General features: G+C 39.8%; 2 protein-coding genes across 2 annotated transcripts in view; one reads left to right on the forward strand and one right to left on the reverse strand.

Annotated features, from left to right (window-relative positions):
- Positions 1-14,658, forward strand: part of MED12L (mediator complex subunit 12L) — a 37,063-nt gene extending 22,405 nt beyond the window's left edge. The window contains exons 11-15 of the mRNA XM_034063782.1: positions 7,896-8,027; positions 9,402-9,528; positions 11,572-11,786; positions 13,974-14,150; positions 14,644-14,658. Coding sequence (XP_033919673.1) covers positions 7,896-8,027; positions 9,402-9,528; positions 11,572-11,786; positions 13,974-14,150; positions 14,644-14,658 — 666 coding nt within the window. The remainder of the gene's footprint in view (positions 1-7,895; positions 8,028-9,401; positions 9,529-11,571; positions 11,787-13,973; positions 14,151-14,643) is intronic.
- Positions 14,659-15,952: 1,294 nt separating this feature from the next.
- GPR171 (G protein-coupled receptor 171) lies at positions 15,953-18,459 on the reverse strand. Its single transcript, XM_013130653.2, has 2 exons — positions 18,430-18,459; positions 15,953-16,983 (listed from the first exon to the last, which is right to left on the reverse strand). The coding sequence occupies exon 2, from the start codon at positions 16,934-16,936 to the stop codon at positions 15,953-15,955; it is 984 nt and encodes a 327-aa protein (XP_012986107.1). The 5' UTR covers positions 16,937-16,983; positions 18,430-18,459.
- Between the last annotated feature and the right edge of the window lie 370 nt (positions 18,460-18,829).

The raw sequence follows: 18,829 nt of genomic DNA on the forward strand, positions 1-18,829 counted from the left end.
TGTTTAACTACAAAATGATTACCGCTGTGGTAGTGATCTTTAAATAAATAATTCCAGTGAACAGTTTGTATTGCTACCATACAGTTTTAAATTAGAGTAAAATTGTGTTGCACTTGTGCAGATTTGGAGCACCTTTGATTCCTCTCCACCCTCTTTTAAAGATCACTCCCTCTGAGTCAATTTGTGCAAAAACAGTCCTCAGAAGAGTAAGGTAGAGAATGTAATAGCAACTTTCTCATTAAAATGCCTGTGCAAACTGCTCTTTGAGTTCACCTGTGGCTTCAACCCACTCAACTTGCAGTCTACCTGTATTTTCTATTATCTGTCATAGTCTTATCTGTCATAGTCTGTCACAGGTGCAATTAAGGAAGGGAATAGAGAAAAGTTCTGTCATGTGTCATCCCATCCCCCTCCTCCCCCCCCCCCCCCAGCTCTGCCTTTAACCTGTTTAGTTTTTGAATGGTTGGTGAGACTTTTTACCTTTGCCTCCTGTATAGAAGAACAATTTTGTTAAATATAACTTGAAATACACCTGAGCAGTGGGGAGGGATGCTTGCTAAGAAAACCATCATACCAGTATTTTCTAGCTAGTATGCAGTGGTAAATGGATGAAAGAAGAGAGAGCTTGATTATTTTTTTTTTAAGGACCAATAGTGAATTTCTTAAAATTGTTATGGAGATTCCCAAAACTTCATAGATAATTTGTGCGCTTGGATTGCTTTTAAAGTTTATCTCTCTGCACTTGTAGTTAGGTCTTGCGTCTCATATTGTCTTTGAAGTCCAGCTGAATTATGATGCCAAGAGATGTTTTTCAGTCTAGAGTGAAAAAGTCCTGTTTTGAATTTGGTTCTCATGAATAGACCTTGTTACAAATGCAGAGAGTTAATATTTGTCCTTCTGAGATCACTTTGCTGGAAATTAAACAAACAACAAAACGCCCAGCCAACCCTGCTGTGCCTGTGGGAAAGGAAGGCTAACTGTGCCTTCTCAGTTAGTAAGCTGCGGTGAAATGGTTCGTTACTACATATGGGAGGTGAATCTGAGCATACTGGGATAATGGATGGGTAAGAGAGACAAGATAAGCAAACTCAACCTGGATTTATATATCTGCAGAATCAGAGTCTGTTTCCACAAGCACTGAGAAAACAGAGCATGTTCTGAACGTTCTTGTAGCATTTTTAATAATGCAGTCAGCATGGCTTCAGTTGCTCAAATTGCTTAGTTATCTGAAGTTTGCATGGATATTTTCACCCTTTATTATTTCAGCAAATCCAACACCTCTTTTTCTGCTCACCTAAGTATCTAAGGGAATTAAAGTACAAAAATCTTGCTGGAAGGGAAAAATTTATTCTTTGACTTAAGTAATAGCTTGGCCCTTAGAAAGAAAGACATGACTTGGGTTTTCTTTTTGTATTAGACAACTTCAAATATTTATTATTTTGAATAATATTATATTATTCAAATAAATATTCAAAAATTTAATATTTTGTTGAAATGGTCTCAAAATTTAAGCAAATATGCAAGCTGTGCTCCAATACAAAGGTTTGCCCTTGGACAGTTGCTAGCACTGTGGTGTGTATGTAGAGCTTGCATACTATCCTCTTGTGCTCCAGACATGTTTCTTCATATTCCATATTTTAGTCTGCACTGCCAGTGTCTCTTCATTTAAAAACCCCAAACTTTTGAGGGCAATTTTTATTACAGATATGGAGATGTATTTTCAGATGGAATGAGCTGTCCTAACTGTTTCTGTGAGCAGAGCATAGATCTCGGATTCTGAGCCAGGCCACTTTTTTATTTTCCACACAAAAATCTGATAGTGTTTGTGTTCCTGGCTCTTGTCTTCTTTCCTCCCCATTCTCTTTAGAAAGATGGGTTGTACTAATAAACACTGCTGTATTGTACCCCTTCTTTGTCTCTTCTAATAAAAACATGGCTTCTGAAATCCCTTTCTTGTCATCCCTTTTCTTAGAAAGCTGAACTGGAGATTTTTGTTTAAATGTTAATTTTATTTCACTGAGGAATTAATTTGAAAATGCTAACTGGAATTGCAATTACAAATTTATTTAGGTAGTTTGACTTAAAAAAGAAAACAAAAAAGCTTAGTGTTTAAAGGGAACATTCTTAAGATAAAATTCCACAACACTAGAAATAAAGCAGCTCTGTGTTTTGAGATTGAACTCTTATACTAGGAGGCAATCAGACTTTTTGTTGTTTTGGTTTTTTTTTGTTAACTGTCATGAGTAAGGACAGAATGGCTTCCTGCAGCACCGACTTGTCTTGCAATAAGCACCTGCTCAGATTTGTTAAATGATTTAATTGAATACATTTGTTCAATATCTTCCTGTTTTGAAAGGAACAGGGTTAGCTATATAAATACACATATACAGATCTGTACACACACGTATCTGTGTATGTATAGATATGTATATATGAAGTATCTCATTTATTTCCTCTGCAGGCATCTATGATTGGCACAAGAGCACACTTACTACAAGCTTTTTATATTTTTTTCCCCTCCCCTATTTACCTAGGAAGCAGCAGTGTGTCTTGGGGTGGGAGGAATGGTTTTCCAGGTGCTGTTCATCTCTGTCCCTTGAAAGGTGCTGGGGCATGGTGATGTGAGTGGTGGCGTACCTGGCTGTCTGCATGCGTTCTTGCTGATGGCTCTGAGTATGGTGAGGCTGGTCTCAGCTAGGCTGAGTGGCAGCTCTGTGGTGTGCATGGACAGTGGTGGTGACAAATGGTACAGGTGTTCCCTGGTGGCACTGAGTCAGGCACTTTGCTGCTTTCTGGAAAGGTTTTGGTGAGAGGAAGTGAGGTTTCCTTTTGCTCAGTGATTTGAACTCCTGGGCATTATGCCCTCCTCTTCTGCCTCCACCATAAAAAGATAACTTCTGTAGTCCAGGTACCTCAACGGTGGCCTTAGCTAGTGCAAAGTCAAACTCGTTCCTTAGCAAATTGTAGTTAAATAATAAAAGCAAGGACTAGTGGGAAAAGGGCTCAGAGTTATGGAAAGCAGAGGTGTAATTGCACTTTTGGCTTCTTGTCTCCAAACCTACCAGGAACAGTAATATTTAACTTTCCTGTGTTACTAATTGTGGTGCTTTTAAAAAGGCAAACCAAACCAATGCCTTTCTTCTTCCCCCACCTTCTGCTCCAGTTATAAATTGAAGCCTTCTCTGAAAGGGTCTGGCTGGGTGGCTTTCAGAAGGTTTTGGGTCATGGCTAAAGGCAAATGTTTTAAGTTGTCTAAACTTGAAATCTTTCCTGAAGGGCGTGTGTGCTACCTGATGTAGATAATCTCTTCCATTTGATGGCACTTTGAGGTGTACTTTCTTCCATTAGAACTTACGGAAGGTTTGAGGATTGCAAGGGACGGTCTTGTCAGTGAGAGAGCTTCCCCTGGCCTGAGGGAGTTGCGGTTCCTGCCTACCCACACTTGTTCTCTGCTCCAGCACCTTATGCCTTGCATTCCCTTCAAAAGGTAGTAATTAACTAAGGTGTGAACTGAGCTTTTTGTTTTCCTTCCCCAGAAATTTTAAGGGTACAAATGTGACCTTAATGCTACCTTTCAAGGCTGTAATTTGAGCCCCTCTGAAAGGTGGTTTCCAAGCCAGACCATCAGCAGATAGGAGATCCCAAATTAGGGAAATCCAGAGCCTGATTATTCTGAGAGGTGTTCCTTAATTGCATTCTTAGCATGTTTAAGTAAACAGTGTTGTTGGAAGGGAGGAAGCCATGAGGTACAGTTATGGTGAGACAGTGTCAGGAGGAAGTCTTGCAGGTAGGCGGCAGGGAGCTAGAGCTCTCCCAAGCGCATTACCAGCGTCATGGGCTGCAGCTGCCGCAGCTCCCAAGAGCAGCAAACCCCTGTTTGTGCTCAGCAAAGCAGCGAGCACTCAGCACTGGAGTTACCAGCATTGGACTTTCCAGTTCGTGGCTCTACAGATGAGCGGTGGGTTAGTTAGCACAGTCTTCCACTGCCCACATGCTGCTGTAGAAATGTACTTACTGTAAGGGTTTGGGGGTAATTATTTATACTGTAGGGACTCCATACAGCTTTCAAATGTATTTTTTTCTGTCAAAAGCAAAATAGAGTATTTGACAGTTAGACCCTGCAACTTTTCTCAGCTGCTTCAGGGCCCTGTGTTCCAAGAGCTCAGGGCATGGGAACAGCTCTGATGATGCTAACTTGCTCAACAAAAGTCTGCATTAGAGGGTTCAAATAATTACCTGCACCCAGCTAACTTTTCTTTTTAGTTGATGCACATATCACCTTCTGAGAACCAAGCTCATTGTTTTTAAGTGCTTAAGTAGTGGTGTTGGAATTTTTAGCTGTTATGGTGTTTTTTGTTTATTAAAAAAGAGGTTGCGTTCTGCATATACATGAAACTGCAGAGTCAACACTGACTTTTGTGATGCATGATCACTTCTAGGTGTTTGATTTGTGGTGATGTTGGATTGTACATTTCTGAAAATGCAGTTCTGCTTTTTATAGGTGTACAATTGGGGAGTTGTTTTTACATTTTTGGACTAATAAATATCACAGTGTTAGCAGAGGATTTGTTTAGAAACAGAACAAACTGTCTGCTTTTTCTGAACTGTAGAGCTGTCTCTTTCTAGATATTTAAATTTAACACCACCTCCACCCAAAAACCCCAGATTGTCTGTTGAAAATAAGCTGCTTGGTGCATATCAGTCATTCTGTGAAACCTCCTGAAATTCAGGTAGGAAAAATGAGGAATTAATCTGTAGTGAACTTATTTACGCCTCATTGCAGCCCTGACCAGGATAATTGCATATTACTTTCTTGTTGCACAAATATCTGTCCTTTATTTATCCCTTCTGTTAAGAGAATTTTAATACAGAGCTACACCTGGAAGTGCTGTTCCAAAGAATTCACAGCATTTCTTGAAATAACTTAAGTAACAATCAACTCTAACAGAAAAATGCCCGCTTGCCCTGGGTTTTTTCTTTGGGCTAGCAACCAAGTAATTTATGCAATCTTTAGTTAAAAGAAAAACCCCAAACCTCATGAAAAAGTGCTTGGGTAACTAAGCCTTAGCCCTTGATCATAGACCGTTGTGTGTGCAGTTCAAATGGGGTATCCTATTAGTTACAACCCATAAGTACAGGCAGTGTATCTGGTAAGTCTTGTGGCCTTCTGGCTTTGTGAGCTGAGGATGCACAGGCTTGGGTGGATGTGGGAGCCCACCTTGAGGTAGGTCTGTCTTGTATGACCTACTTCTCCCTGATGCATCTTTTCCACAGACTTACTTTCTGGGACACTGTGCTCCCATTTCACTACACAGAGCAGTGGCTGCTTTGGAGGCTGGAGGGCTTGGGCATGAAGAAAAGCTGAGCCTTGACGAGCCTTGTGTTTGTAGTGGTCATGTCTGAAAAGTGGATTTGTGCTTGGCATGCAGGAAACCAATTCCGCGCACTCAGGAAAGATACTGAGTTTATTCAGGCCTAGGTGCTTGATTTGTGGAGCAGTCCACTGAGTACCCGGGCCCGAATAAATACAATATTTCTCCTGAGTGTGTGGAATTGGTTTACTGCACTCTGAGCACAAATCTGTTTCTTGAATAACAGTCAGAGGTATGTGGCACAGGCGTGAAGTTGCAAGTGCTACATACTAGGACTCCAAAGATACAGGCACATAAAATTTGGTTTGAATTCTGTTTGTGTGTGTTCTTCTGCATGGTGACTGGAGTTTTACTTTTGGTCTGGTTTTGCATTTGTCATAAGGCTTAAACATCTGTTCCCTTGAGCAGCAGGAGCAGCACAGTGGAAGAGGTTAGCTCACAAGCTGCAGGCCTTGGTGGGTTTGCTCTTCAGTGCTCGGTATAGCTGAGTGTAGCTCTGAGGACAGTTGAGTAACAGGCAGATATTCTTCGCTTAGTGTCTCAGTTGATGTCTGAAAGAAATATTTATACATGTGCACATGCATATGTATACCTCGGTGTCTGTCTGCGTGCTGGCAATGTGTGAATGGTGTGCGTATTCCTTGGAGGAAAAGCACCCTCATTTCTCTCAAGAGGAAAATAATTGAAAGTCAGAAAATTGGCTTGCTGCTTCTATGTTTTGACATTTGCCAAAACAACCTTAACCCTTTTCTTTAGGCCAGCACAAAACTGTGTAGGAACACTTTTATAGCCATTTTTTCTTTCAGAAGTACCTTACTTCAGAAGTAAGTCTTCCTTTAGATGTCTCTTGCCAGGATTTCCCTCTCTCTGTTTGCCCCTTCATGGTGAGCTCTGACTTTTGGTGTCAGTGCCCCATTGCTTCACCTCTTCAAGGCCTTCATTACTTTTTTGAAGAGATTCAATTGTAGGGGCATCACCTGCTCCTTGCTTCAGAAGATAAGCTGCCTGGCCACTCTGTAAGCAATGCCATTCCCTGTGAGAAGGAGAGCAAAAGAGGTCCAGTGTTGGCATCCCTGGGATGCCACAGGATGCGAGGCAGCATGAGTGCAGCTTCAGAGAATGGGCAACCTGATGCGCTTTGTCTGAACTCGAAGTTGGTGTTTCCTGCTTGAGATATAGAAATGTGTGGGTTTTTTTTTTTTTTTTTTATTGGTGTGGTTTCTCTTGTTAGCAGACAGGGAGAAAAGTCAGTGTGAAGGTCAGTCTTTTGGATATTCTGCATTGTCCTCAAAAATATATAGTATCCATACTTCTGTTTTTAGCTGACTGCATCTAATCACAAGAGTGGTGAGGCTACCATCTCATTGTTCTTGGGATAAGAGAAAAACATTTTCCCCTCTTCTCTTCACTTCTCCCACCCTATGTCATTTAGTATCTCCTGCTTGCCTGTTGAAGTGTATTTACAGGAAACTTCTGTTTGTGATGTGTGTGCACCTACACACTGGCCTTGTTAAACAGATGTGCTTATCGTACCATTGGGTTTTTTTTTTGTATTTTTTGAGGAGAACAATTGGGATAGCATTGAAGCAGTAACTTTTATGCTTGTGGTCTGTAATTCTTAATCACTCTGAAAAAAGTATTCACTTTCTGAGGGTGCTATGCTTGACTCTAGCTTTTCTGATGTTTACTTGTAAGCGTAGTTTCCACTAAGCCTGAGGAAAGAAGAAAAATCACATCTGCTTAATTTGCAGGTTGGTCTAAAGTTAAAGTGTTCAGAGATGGTAGTCAGCTTGGGTAGGAACAAGGAGGTTCAGCAGATCCTGTTCAACAGCACACACACACACAGAATACTCTCAAAATATGGGTGGGTAGTAGAAACAGAGATTGGATGAACACCCAGTAGATAAAAGCGTACTGTATCATATTGTGGTTCTGCAAGTAGTGGTTTTCCAAAGACGTGCTGTTTTTTAAAAACGTCTGTGTTAGATCAGAAATAAATTGAAGTTTTGGGGAGTATGTGACCTTGGTTATTTGACTGGTACACCTTTAGAGGTTAGGGGGATTTTGTTTTTTTTTTCTTGTTTTTTGTTTCCTTTTTTTTTAATGTAGCAGTTGGATGCATATTTTGGAAACAGATGAAGGAGGTTTGGAAGAATTAATGTAGGAAAATCTTAAATTCTGTGTGATCAGTTGGATTGAGAGGCTCTGCGTGGTATTCTTTTCCTGTTTCTTTTGCTCATAAAACAGATAACCCTTTTTGCTTTTGTGAAGAAATGTTACAATAAAGGAAAATGTTGATTTGAGTATCAGCAGTGTGAAAACTTAGATTTCCCTCTTCGGTTTCCTGTTTATATTTCATTTGAAAACACTACAAATAAAATAAATCTGTCAGTCCTAAAGAACAAACACCAGCTTCTGTCTTCATCCATTTGAGCACTGGTTGCTGCAAGCTCTACACTCAGCAATAAGCCTGTTGGTTGTGTGGGTGATGTGTTTTTCTGTCTTTGTTTTTGCACTGAGCAGGTAGCCCCAAACGATGAAGCTGTGGTAACGCTGCTTTGCGAATGGGCTGTGAGCTGTAAAAGGTCTGGTAAGCACAGGGCCATGGCTGTAGCCAAGCTCCTGGAGAAGAGGCAAGCAGAAATTGAAGCAGAAGTAAGTTATTTCCACTTCTAGAACAATGTGAACAGTATGCTTTAAAAGTGAGATATTTGTAAGGAAACAACACTTTAATCTCTACCCATTATGAGTCAAGTAAGTTTGATGGTATTTGGAGCACTGGGGATTTTTGTCATCAATTTACAGTTTTTAAAATCTAGATAAAATGAAAAAGCCTTCTATTTAAAATAAAAAGAAATTGCAGCCTACTTCAGAATTGTCTATGTTAGCTGATTTATTCCTGTCTGAAGTGGTTTACTTCTGTGAACTACTTGCACAAATAAAGCAGTGCCACCATAACTAGAGTCTCTTAAAAAGTAGGTGTGGGTCTGGCCAATGGAGCAAGGCTGTTTCATGGATGACTGGGAAGGTTCCATAACTGAGATCTGTTCTGAGGCAAAATTCAAGCGTAACTTTAAATCTTGCAGTCTGTCTGTAGAATTCCTTTGTTTCTAGAGGGGAAATGAAATGTTTCACTGGAGAAGTGGGATGCTATAGTAACATCTTTGATGTAAACTGTTGTCTGTTGTGTAGCAAATGATGCTACTTCAGCTTACATAAGCTGACACTTCCTGAAACTTCAGTAATACTGAATCTGCTCAGCAGTGAGGATCAAACAAGTGGCAGCATGCTCACTGCAGCCTTGTTGCAGCTTTCTGGACCAGTGGTACCCCCTGTAGCCAGAGCACTGCTGCCTGGGCCTCCCCTGCATCCATGCAGCGCTGGCAGGCAGTTTTTCCTAGATGGGTGTTCTGTTTAGTGGTGTGGTTGTTTTCCCTGCCTCCTTGGAAAAGAGGGTCCCCAAGACAATAGTATGTGATGTCTGTTCAGCCTGGCTGTGAGCACATACAGATGAGAGCACTCTTGGGAGTGCATCTCTGCAGGCAGACAGACCTACAGACAACCTGAGGTGAAAAAAGACTTTCCAAAGCCTTTCTGCAACCATTAGGGGGAAGGGAGCTTGCTGTATTGTTTCTGCCTCACTTGCACTGGAATCCACTCAAAGCAGAAATGTTTCCCATGTTATTATTATATTTAGTATAACTTACAGAAACGAGTTACTTTTTGTATTCATGTTGGTCCTGGAAATCCTGTGTCTTAAATTTTTGCTTTTATATGAAACCGTGTCATTGCAGATGATGGTACATGTATCAGACATTCCTTTTCAATAAGTAATCCAAAGTGATTAAATAAAACACCTTAGAAATAACCAAACTAGATAATGGGAAAAACCTGTCATTCTAGAACAAGTCTGGATTTTATGAAGAGGTAGGACACCTTCACATGCATAGTTGCCTCAGATGCAAACTGTGGGAATATTGTATGCATTTGTATGTAGATACATGCTTTTTTATTTATCTAACTGTGCAGAGATGTGGTGAATCTGAAGTCCTAGATGAAAAGGAATCTCTGTCTTCAGCCTCCTTGACAGGTTCCAGTCTTCCTGTTTTTCAGAATGTCCTGCTAAGGTTTTTAGATACACAAGCTCCCTCGTTATGTGAGTATTAACTAACTTTTATTCTGAAGTAGGTCAGAAGCAACTGGTCTGCTGTGTGGCTGCTGAAATTACTGTTTTGATGTAGTGGGTGTTTCACAGTTTCCATGATTACCCACTCTATTTTCATATGCACGTTTTGTTTTCCTAATCTCTTGCCTTGTTATACAATCTTCCTGTGATTTTTATTTCTTTCTTTTCAAAAAATGAAAATTGGCAGAAACTATGTTTATTTCTGTTTAAGCTGTAGGAGATTTTTGGAATTTACTTGCATTCTATGCGTATATAACATCAAACATTTGCCTCTTTCTGGCACATCCACATCTGAAGTGACTGACTTGGAAATTACACACAAGTGTTAAAGTCGAAAGCTGTTAGCTGACAAATAGGTGGGTTGAAAAAAGGATCTTTGTTCATCGTAGCTTCCTCTATGAAATGTCTTTTTTCTAAGCAAACTGCCTGATGTTGTAGCTTGTGTTTTAAGTATCTGAAGTACTGCTAGTTAGTACATTTTTGTCCTTTTTAAAATTTTTTATCTTTTTTGGGAGCCTTTGAGGTAAAGGGGATTTTAAGTGATTTGAAACATGATACTGGAAACTCTCAGCATCCAAAAAAGGAGAAACGTCTTAAAAATTTGTTACAGACTCTTGAGGTATTTGCAGGGCTCTCTTTTCGTGCCTATGGTGACCCTGGTTTTAATAAACTATCCAAACTATTTGTGTTATTTAAGCTTGTGTTTCTTGTGTGCTTGTTTCAAATGTGCTACTGTCCTTCCCTCAGTAGTTCTTCAAAGCAGAGTAAAGTGAGAAGCTGGGGAATGTTTTCCTTGTTTGAAATCATCTTTGGTATTTTCAAGGACTGGACAAGCTTTGTGGTATTCTATTGTTTTTACGGTGGTTGAGCTTCTGTGTCTCTGCAAATGAAAAGCATGTGACTGCTATATTTTGAAGGAGGGCAGGTGGCCTGTTCTGCAGGTGTGTGTTTTACAATGCTTCTCCGTGCCACACACCTTACTTTTGGGGGTGTATCAGGGTGGGCAGCTTTGGATTAGTGGGACCTGTATGCCACAGAGGAGAGTTCTGACCCTGGCTCAGTGTGTTTTTGGGATTACTGCTGCAGCTGCTGTGCTGCACTGTGATGAGAGTTTCTGAATAAAAATAGTGTTATATATTGAAATAATTCAGACTTGTAAAGCATAATTTGCTTTTAAATAAATATTGATTATTCAAATTTGGTAGCTCTGTAGCTGGAGGTTTTGTTGCCCAATAGAGCTGACATGGTATAATGCTATTTGCTGTTAAGTGCAGTGTTGAAACCCTTCTGTGCTACAGAACAAGTGAAATTAAATATAGCCCTGACAAATGAAAACGTAGTAACAAAATCTTACATATTGTGTTTCTCTAGGTTTTGCTTTGGCACTGGCAAAATGACAGGCATTTATTTTAATGAACTTTTTCCTGATGTGCATGAGTATGTTAAATACACTGCACTTTCAAGCATTAACAAAATACTGCTTTTAAATCTCAGAGGCCTGGCATGCAGAAGTCTTGAGCTCTCTGAAAATATTCTTAAGCGTTTTCTGTTACGAATACGAAAGTACTGTAGATAAAACAGTCGCACTTGCTATAGTAATATAATTTGGGAGGGAAGGATAACTGTTAGGTAGCCTCTTATAATCCAAAGCTTCAGAGTCAATTTTTTTCACACAAGGAATGTCCTCTCCCTCTTTTTAACTTTTAGAAGTATTTGAACATTATCCCTAACTGCTGATACACCTTCTCCCCCCCCACCCCCCCGATGTCTGTGGGGTAGGATGCTCTTCTACTGCTGCCTGGAGTCTGTCCCCTTTCTGGAGCTGATAGCAAAGCAAAACCATGCAAGTTAGATGGTTTATTCCGTGGAGACAAAGAAACCTCTGCAGGATGCCTGAGACTTACATTTTTAGCAGGCCTTAAAATTGATTTGTAGGGGGTTGCAATTTGCATAGTTGGAACCCAAATATTTGTAAGTTGAAACTATGGTCTAACTTTTCTTTTTTTTGGGTAGCTGACCCAAATAGTGACCATGAGAAGACAGAGTTTGTGAATTTGGTGCTGCTTTTTTCTGAATTCACTCGTCATGATGTTTTCTCCCATGATGCTTACATGTGCACTTTAATATCACGTGGAGACTTGTCAATCACTTCAACTACTAGACCACGTTCACCAAATGGGGAAACTGTGGATGAACACTATTCTAAGGATCATGATGTGAAACTGGAGGTAACAGTTCATGCTCTTTATCCCATGTTTGGTACTGTTTCCTTAAACTTAGATTTTCACTGAATTATTAGTATTTCAGATATGAGATACTAAGTTTTTTGATCTGTGTTTCCTTGTCTCTTTCTCTCTCTTTGAGAAGAGTGATCCATTAGCTTAATTCTTGCATGTATCTGTAAATATTATTGTTGTGGTGCAAATACACTGAACTTAGAGTTGTCTAGTGATCTGAATAACTTGAGACAAACAAAAAGGCACAATGTACACTTCATTTGCAGATATGCTTCAATGCAGAGAAGGGAGAGTTTTAAGCAGGAGGAGTCTGTGAGCAACATGGAGTAAGCCCACATCCTCTGTGTAGTGTGGGGTGTGCTGGCACAGTACAGGCATGAGTGATGCACAGCCCGGTAGTCTGCTCACAGATGATCAGGAGTTACTGTGTGCCACACAGCCACTGACTGAAGACTGAGAAGCCTGACCTCCTGACTTATATGTGTGCAGTTCAGGGGCAATCCTGAGTCTTCCATCAGATGAGCAGTTTGTAACATTTTCTAAAACTACTGCAAGAGGAGGGCAATTTTAAACTTGGGCTACAAACCACATTTGTTCTCATGTGATGAGATGTAGCCTGCTGTTCTGCTGCACAGTCCATGGTGGGCCTGTAGGAAGCAAATGCATCCTTTTACATGTCTTTTACATCACGGTCATGACCAAATTTGCCCTGAAATAAAGGGAATTTCTACAAGTTGCTTTTTGTGGTACAACAAAGCAGAAAGTAAATCTTGAGAGGGTACAAGAGTCAGCCTCCTGTCCTGTAGATGTTTCTGGAGGGACAGAATTGCTCACGGGGATGTCCTGTAAAGTTTTGTTTCCCCCTTTGGCTCATGCCATATTCTATGCTATGTGGATTTAGGCAGAGAAATACTTCTGTGAATTAAGGCTTGTCATAAAGATTTAAAAGTCAGTGTCTGAAACCTTCTTATCATTAATACTTTTTTCTTAATTCTGAAATAGGTGGACTGCTTGAGTTTACCTGAGATCAGTTAAAAGGGTCTTCAACAAAATGTGACTGATACTTATTTTTCTCTCTGGCAATTACTAGGATCATAGTATTATGGAACATATGGGCATTGATTCAGGAACCGCTAGTATTTTTGATGATGTAGACAAGAGTGACTTTAAGGCAGATTTTGGTTTGGAATTTCCAGTAGGTTTAACTTCTTTTTTGTCTGCATGCCTTTGATGCCTGTACCTGCTGCTTGCTGTTGCCACTGAATGTCTTGCCATGCCCCTAGTACTGCTTGGTGGCTCCATTGATAACCATATCTTTCAGCATCCAGTCCCTTCTGTCTTCTGTGTTGGTGCATTGCCTCCTTTCTCTCATATCTGCTGTATGACAGCTTACTGCTCTCCTGTGTTTCCTCTATTTATCTACCTGCACACCTGCATGCACAACATACTCCCTCCTTCCATTCTTCCCTTTACCCTCAGCATATTCAAAGTGCTGTGTATTATTGTTAAACATGAATAAATATGCAAAGCTACTCGCTTCTGTGACATTGAGGAGCTCCACTGATACCGTTTGCTTTTCAAGTGACAGTTCTATGTTATGGCTCTGTCTCTCTTTTTTCTCACTGATAGTCTGATTCTGCATTACTTTTGAATCTCCTAGTTTCTTCCTTTGGGCTGGTCCTCATTCTGCATCTGCATGGACTCCTGTGTCCAGACCTTTCAGTGCAATCAATCTGCAGGATTTTGGGACCCCTGTATCTGTCATAGCAATGCTTTCAAGCATATCTATGCCAGCTGTGTGTTGGGTCACCTTCCACTTCATCCTTTGCATTATTTTCCCTCAGTCACTGGAATAGATCATCGCTGTTTCTGTGTCACAGCAGCATGAGAAGCATGGAGATTGCTATGAATCATTATGCTTTTTTCCCCGACTGATTATCGTTAGTTTAAAACTCTTCTAATAACAATGGAGATATGCAGAGAGATATAATGTGTATATGTATCATAAATTTCAGGCTTGGTTATGATTGCCATTTGTTTTGTCTATCCTTGAAAAACCTCAGATGTTTAAAAAGTGATTGTATGCAAGAACAGAATTGTATAATCTCTGAATGCAGTTGCTTAATTTTGAAAGCTAGAGGTTGCACTTACCTTAAACATTTGTTTTACATGACTTAGATTTTTTCTCCAATGCCTGGGGAGTCTTGTGAGAATGTGAACTCTTCCTTAGACAGAAGAATTTCAGTTACCAGTGAGAAATCAGTCAAGAGAGAAAGGCTGAGAGAACTGATTTTCCCATCCAATTATGACCTCCTTCGGCATTTGCAATATGCAACACATTTCCCTATACCTCTGGTGAGTTATCTGTGTACTTGTGTGTGTAACGGAGGTGCCTGGTGTGACAGCAAAGCATTCAAAGAAAGAAAAGCTCACTGACTGAAGAGAGCTGGGATGTGTGGGCCCTGCCCAAAGGCTTTTGGCCAGCTTGTGTGATGCTATTACTGCTAGCATGCATGTGCTGTGCACTGTGGGAAAGCTTCAGTGAAGCACATGTGTGTTTTTTTACCACAAGGTTAGCTGGACGAACGCATAAGAGGTGTAATACTGTGTGATGACTTACTTGGGTTAAGGAGACCAACAACACAATGAAAATGCGTTGTTCTGGGGTGTAATAAAAGTTTTCTGAACAGAAAAATTAATATTGTAGTTAGACTGATGGGTGAATAGCAAAATAGCTGGAAAAAAGCAGTTCTGAAATATACAGGACAGAGCAGTGTTATTTTCTTCCACCCACGCTGTGCTGTTTCTAGCATGGATTTTTGGCTGCTGCTGTGGTGTTTGTCTGCAGGCTCATGGGAACTGAAGAAAACCCCATGAATAACATTCCAGATCCCAAACCGTCAGTCAGATGGCTTCTCATGTTTTCCACTGTGCAGGAAAGAGGGCCTACAAACTGAACAAGACTTGAACTGGAATGTAGCTACTTGAGAATTATTATTGTTGTTTTTATTATTATTATCATTGTTATTATTATTTATTACTAATATTTTTAACAGCAATAGTAACTTTTTAACAATATTAAATCCTTTTAATATGGGAAGTGTCATGTGAGAGTACGATGTGATAACCACAGTTTTGTTTGCTTTAAATTTCTCACTCCACAAAGTTTGGGTTCTGATTTATTGCCTGTGAATTGTTGGTAGAATGTTGAATGAGCTATTTCTGTTCAGGAGAGTTTGGATGCTTGCTTAAAGTTTGATTCATATTTTGCCCATTTTAAGGATTAGGAAAAAGATAACTTGGTTTGGGTTTGTTCCTGAAATATTTTGATTTATGGATGAAGCTAATCCACGTAACTGGATTTTGCCTATGCAAATGGATTTTAAAATTTTTATTCTGCAAAGGCATTATTATTAGAAGTAATTGTCAATTAGAATATTAATAAACTTAGTTGCTGTTTCTTACATTTTTATAAAAAACAAGGAGAGAGAACACACTGGATATTTATACTTTTTATATTAATTTTTAAAATTTCCTTGACTTTTCTGCAGTAACATGTTGTTTGCTTTCTTGATATTCATTGAAGCAGCAGTAAGGAAAGGCAATGCAACTTAGTAATAAGAAATTTATTTATAAAAACTGCAGATATGACATAAGCAGATACAATAACTTTCAGTCAGTGCAGCTTAAAATCACTTTCCAGAGTAAATAATGCCCTTTAAAATGCTTTTGGGTTAAGTGTGTATGTGAAAACCTTGCAGCTGAAGAACTGCTTTAAATTAATCTCTTCATTCAATTGCACCGAATTGGTTAATATAGTAACTCTACAATACTTAACTTAGAAAAGGTGAGCTCAGGTGTTTACCATAAATAATTACAAGGTACATTTGAATTTGTCTGATTTCTTATGTTCTTAAGTGTTGCTGATCCCTGGAAGGGCATCGCTGACATCTTGAACTGTTTCTGAAGGGCTTTATTGAGGCTCTGTTAGCCCAGACCTGCTGTGTGAATGTATAAGAAAGTGGTGGGTATGGTTCAAGTTTTTTCTTTCTGCTTGGGCTCATGTTTCAGCAGGAAAGTCATTTCCCATGGTAGCCATGCTTGCAATTGCACCTCTGCTGTTTGTACTGCAGATCTGAACACTCCTCTGATGTATTTTAGAATTGGTACTTTTGCATCTGCTGCTCACTTCTGTGTTGTACCTCTTTGTCTGTGAAAACCTGTGTCTCTTTAGATGCGGCAAAAGTTTCAGTGAATTTCAGTCTGAATGATTTGGAAAGATGGTAATACAGAATAGGGTCAAAACAGAGGTTTGATATGGCAAACAGCAAGGTAGATTCTTTAGCTTTAAAGAGAGCTTGTTTCAGAGAGCAGCTGGTACTGGTATCACTTTGGCTCAAAGTATAGGGGATACGAACAATGTGGTATGGCACAAAACATAGCAGGTAGCCTGCAGTTACCAGGAGTATGTTGACAAGGGCTTTCTTCACGTTTGCATAACTCTCACTGTATTTGTTCCGATAGAGCTGTCGAACAACAAGGAAATTGGAAATCAGTATCACAGCTGAAAAATTCAGGAATATCGCTGTGCATATGAAATTAGTAAATACATGCCAGTCTCTTCCAAATTTTGTTTTAAAATCAATGCATCCCACACCAGGTTGTTCTTCAATGTTTTTTATTGGAATAGCCATATTAGGTACTGTTATAAGGAGAACCATTGTCCATACGACTGCAGACAACATCTTGGCAAATCCAGGCTCCTGAATGCGGTATATTTTACAACTGTGCATTAGCTGAAGACAGCGGTCCATGCTCACAAATCCCAGAAATATAATAGATAAATACATGTTCAGGTAGATGAAACAGGCTGTAACTTGACAGTGGAATATTCTCAGTTTCCAGGACGCAACTCCTAGGTCAACAATAATCTTTACTGGCAATGCCAAAGTTGACAAAAAATCTGCTGTTAAGAGGTTAATTAAGTAGATGCTCATACACTTCTGTTTCTGATCTCTTTGTGTGAATGCCCATAGTGCAAAACAGCTTCCAATAAATCCCATAAGAAAAATCAAGTAGTAAAAATAGGTAAAAGGTTCCATTTTTTCAACAACATGGCATTGTGAAACATTGCTTGACATTGTAAATTTGCGCGAGTTGGTTTTGCTGCTAAGAGGATCTCAAGAACCTACAAAGAGAACCAAAACAATGTTAATGACATCAAGAGCTGGTAATTATTCTCTGGGAATTTTGTTTGATTAATTTAATGGAAAAAAATGCAATTTGGAAGAAATATTTTTCTCTCTCTTCATGCTGCTTCACAGATATTTAAGAGGGCTTTGTTTCTTGCAAAGTTTAGAAACATGTTAGAGTTTGTTCATGAAAGCATACAGACTACTAGAGTAGTCTTTCTGAGTGGGTGTTTAGTTCAGGATGTTTGGTTCAATAGTGCCCTCCTCTCCTTCCCCTCCTCCAACCAAACCACCAAAATAAAAGCTTGAATCTGTTTAAGATTAAGCATCTAGTTAATAATGGTCATAATGAAACTTAAGAACTTTTGAACAATTAAAACAAAGCTTAAAAAAAGGTAAGATTTGTAGCAGTCTTGTCCTATAAAAAAGTACTAGGAGTTTTGAAGTTAGTGCACTGTCAAGCCAATATATGGATATGTCAGATAGATGAGCAAATAGTTCTAATCGGTCCTATGTTTTGCAAATTGCACTCTCTTCCTATTTGAACAGAGGATAAATTAATTGCTTATTTTTAGTATGTCTTTAAAAAATAGCAATTTTTGAAAGAAGCAGCTATTAAATAATTTTGCTCACTTTTTTAGGCTTCACTAGAAATTATAGAGAAGAAAAGTAAAAAAAATTTGGTCCTAGTTTATTAAATATACTACTCCATGACTGAGGGTTTTGTTTGTTTGCTACACTGTCAGGCTGCTGTGTGGAATGTCTGTGGAAAAGGAGGCATGGTGCATTTCTTAGAATTTCTTGGAATGAAAAACAGTGCATTTATGTCTTGCATAGCATCAGGCTGAAACAGTTTTTTATTTCATTATATTGTTCCTAGTTTTAGTACACAATATAAGAGAACTGCATATGCACATTTATTTTCTGCTGTAAAATATATATCCAGATGTGAATGATTTGTAAACCAAAATGATTGCAGATACTCCAGTGCTGTAAAATGGGGGACAAAACAGTTAGTTTGTTTCTTGCAGATGGCTTTCCGCAGGTTGTCTCTGTTGTCCTGAAAACATGCAAGAGTTGAATTAAGCCTGGGTCTGTGCAGTGTAGGTGAGGAGCAGGCAGCACTGCTGGTGCTGGGGACTAGCTGCTGCTGTCCAAGGCAGTGGGAACTTCCTGCACTATGGCACAGTGCAGCCCTGCTCATCCTTCATGAGGTGAAGAGGCAGCCCAGCAAACTAAGCTCTTAAATCCTGTTGGGACTGGATCTTCCAAGGGTAGAGTGGGACCATAGCCAAGTGGCACTGACTGACTACAGGCAAAGCATGGGCTGTCTTGCTAAATACCTGAACCTGACTCTATACAGTTGTCATAGTTAGTATTTCAGGCTGTATATTTATGCAGATCTAGGAAGGCTGGAACAGACAAAGACTAAAAGCACGTACCTGTCTTAGCAGTCTCTGGGGTCTTATGAGCATTAGCCTGCTAAGGTCTGATGTCGCTTGGAGACTGCTCTCACAGTCCAGTAGAGTGTTAATCTTTTCCTCTGGCTGTGTCTGGTGTTTTTTAAGATGTGTCTGCGGTTTCTAAATGTGCTGATTGACGCAGTTAAAACCAGCATTCAAATAATGTGGAAGTTACCTAAAAGAGACGTGTCAGAAAAATGTGAGTGTTCACGGAACAGCCCGGAGAGACTGCTTTTCCTGTTTCTCAAGCAGGAGGTGGTGGTGGGGTGGGAGGCACTCTGAGGGCAGTGCCTGCTGCACACTCTACGTGTGTCCTGCAGCTGGGAGCTGCTTCTTGGGCATGCAGTGCTGTGCAAGATGGAGTGGGGAGTGATGGGGA

Source organism: Melopsittacus undulatus, chromosome 6 (genome assembly GCF_012275295.1).
Source record: "Melopsittacus undulatus isolate bMelUnd1 chromosome 6, bMelUnd1.mat.Z, whole genome shotgun sequence".
Classification (NCBI taxonomy): Eukaryota; Metazoa; Chordata; class Aves; order Psittaciformes; family Psittaculidae; genus Melopsittacus; species Melopsittacus undulatus.

Excerpts from the sequence above, each read along its gene's own strand:
- GPR171 (XM_013130653.2), bottom strand. The coding sequence starts at position 16,936 with ATGTCAAGCAATGTTTCACAATGCCATGTTGTTGAAAAAATGGAACCT.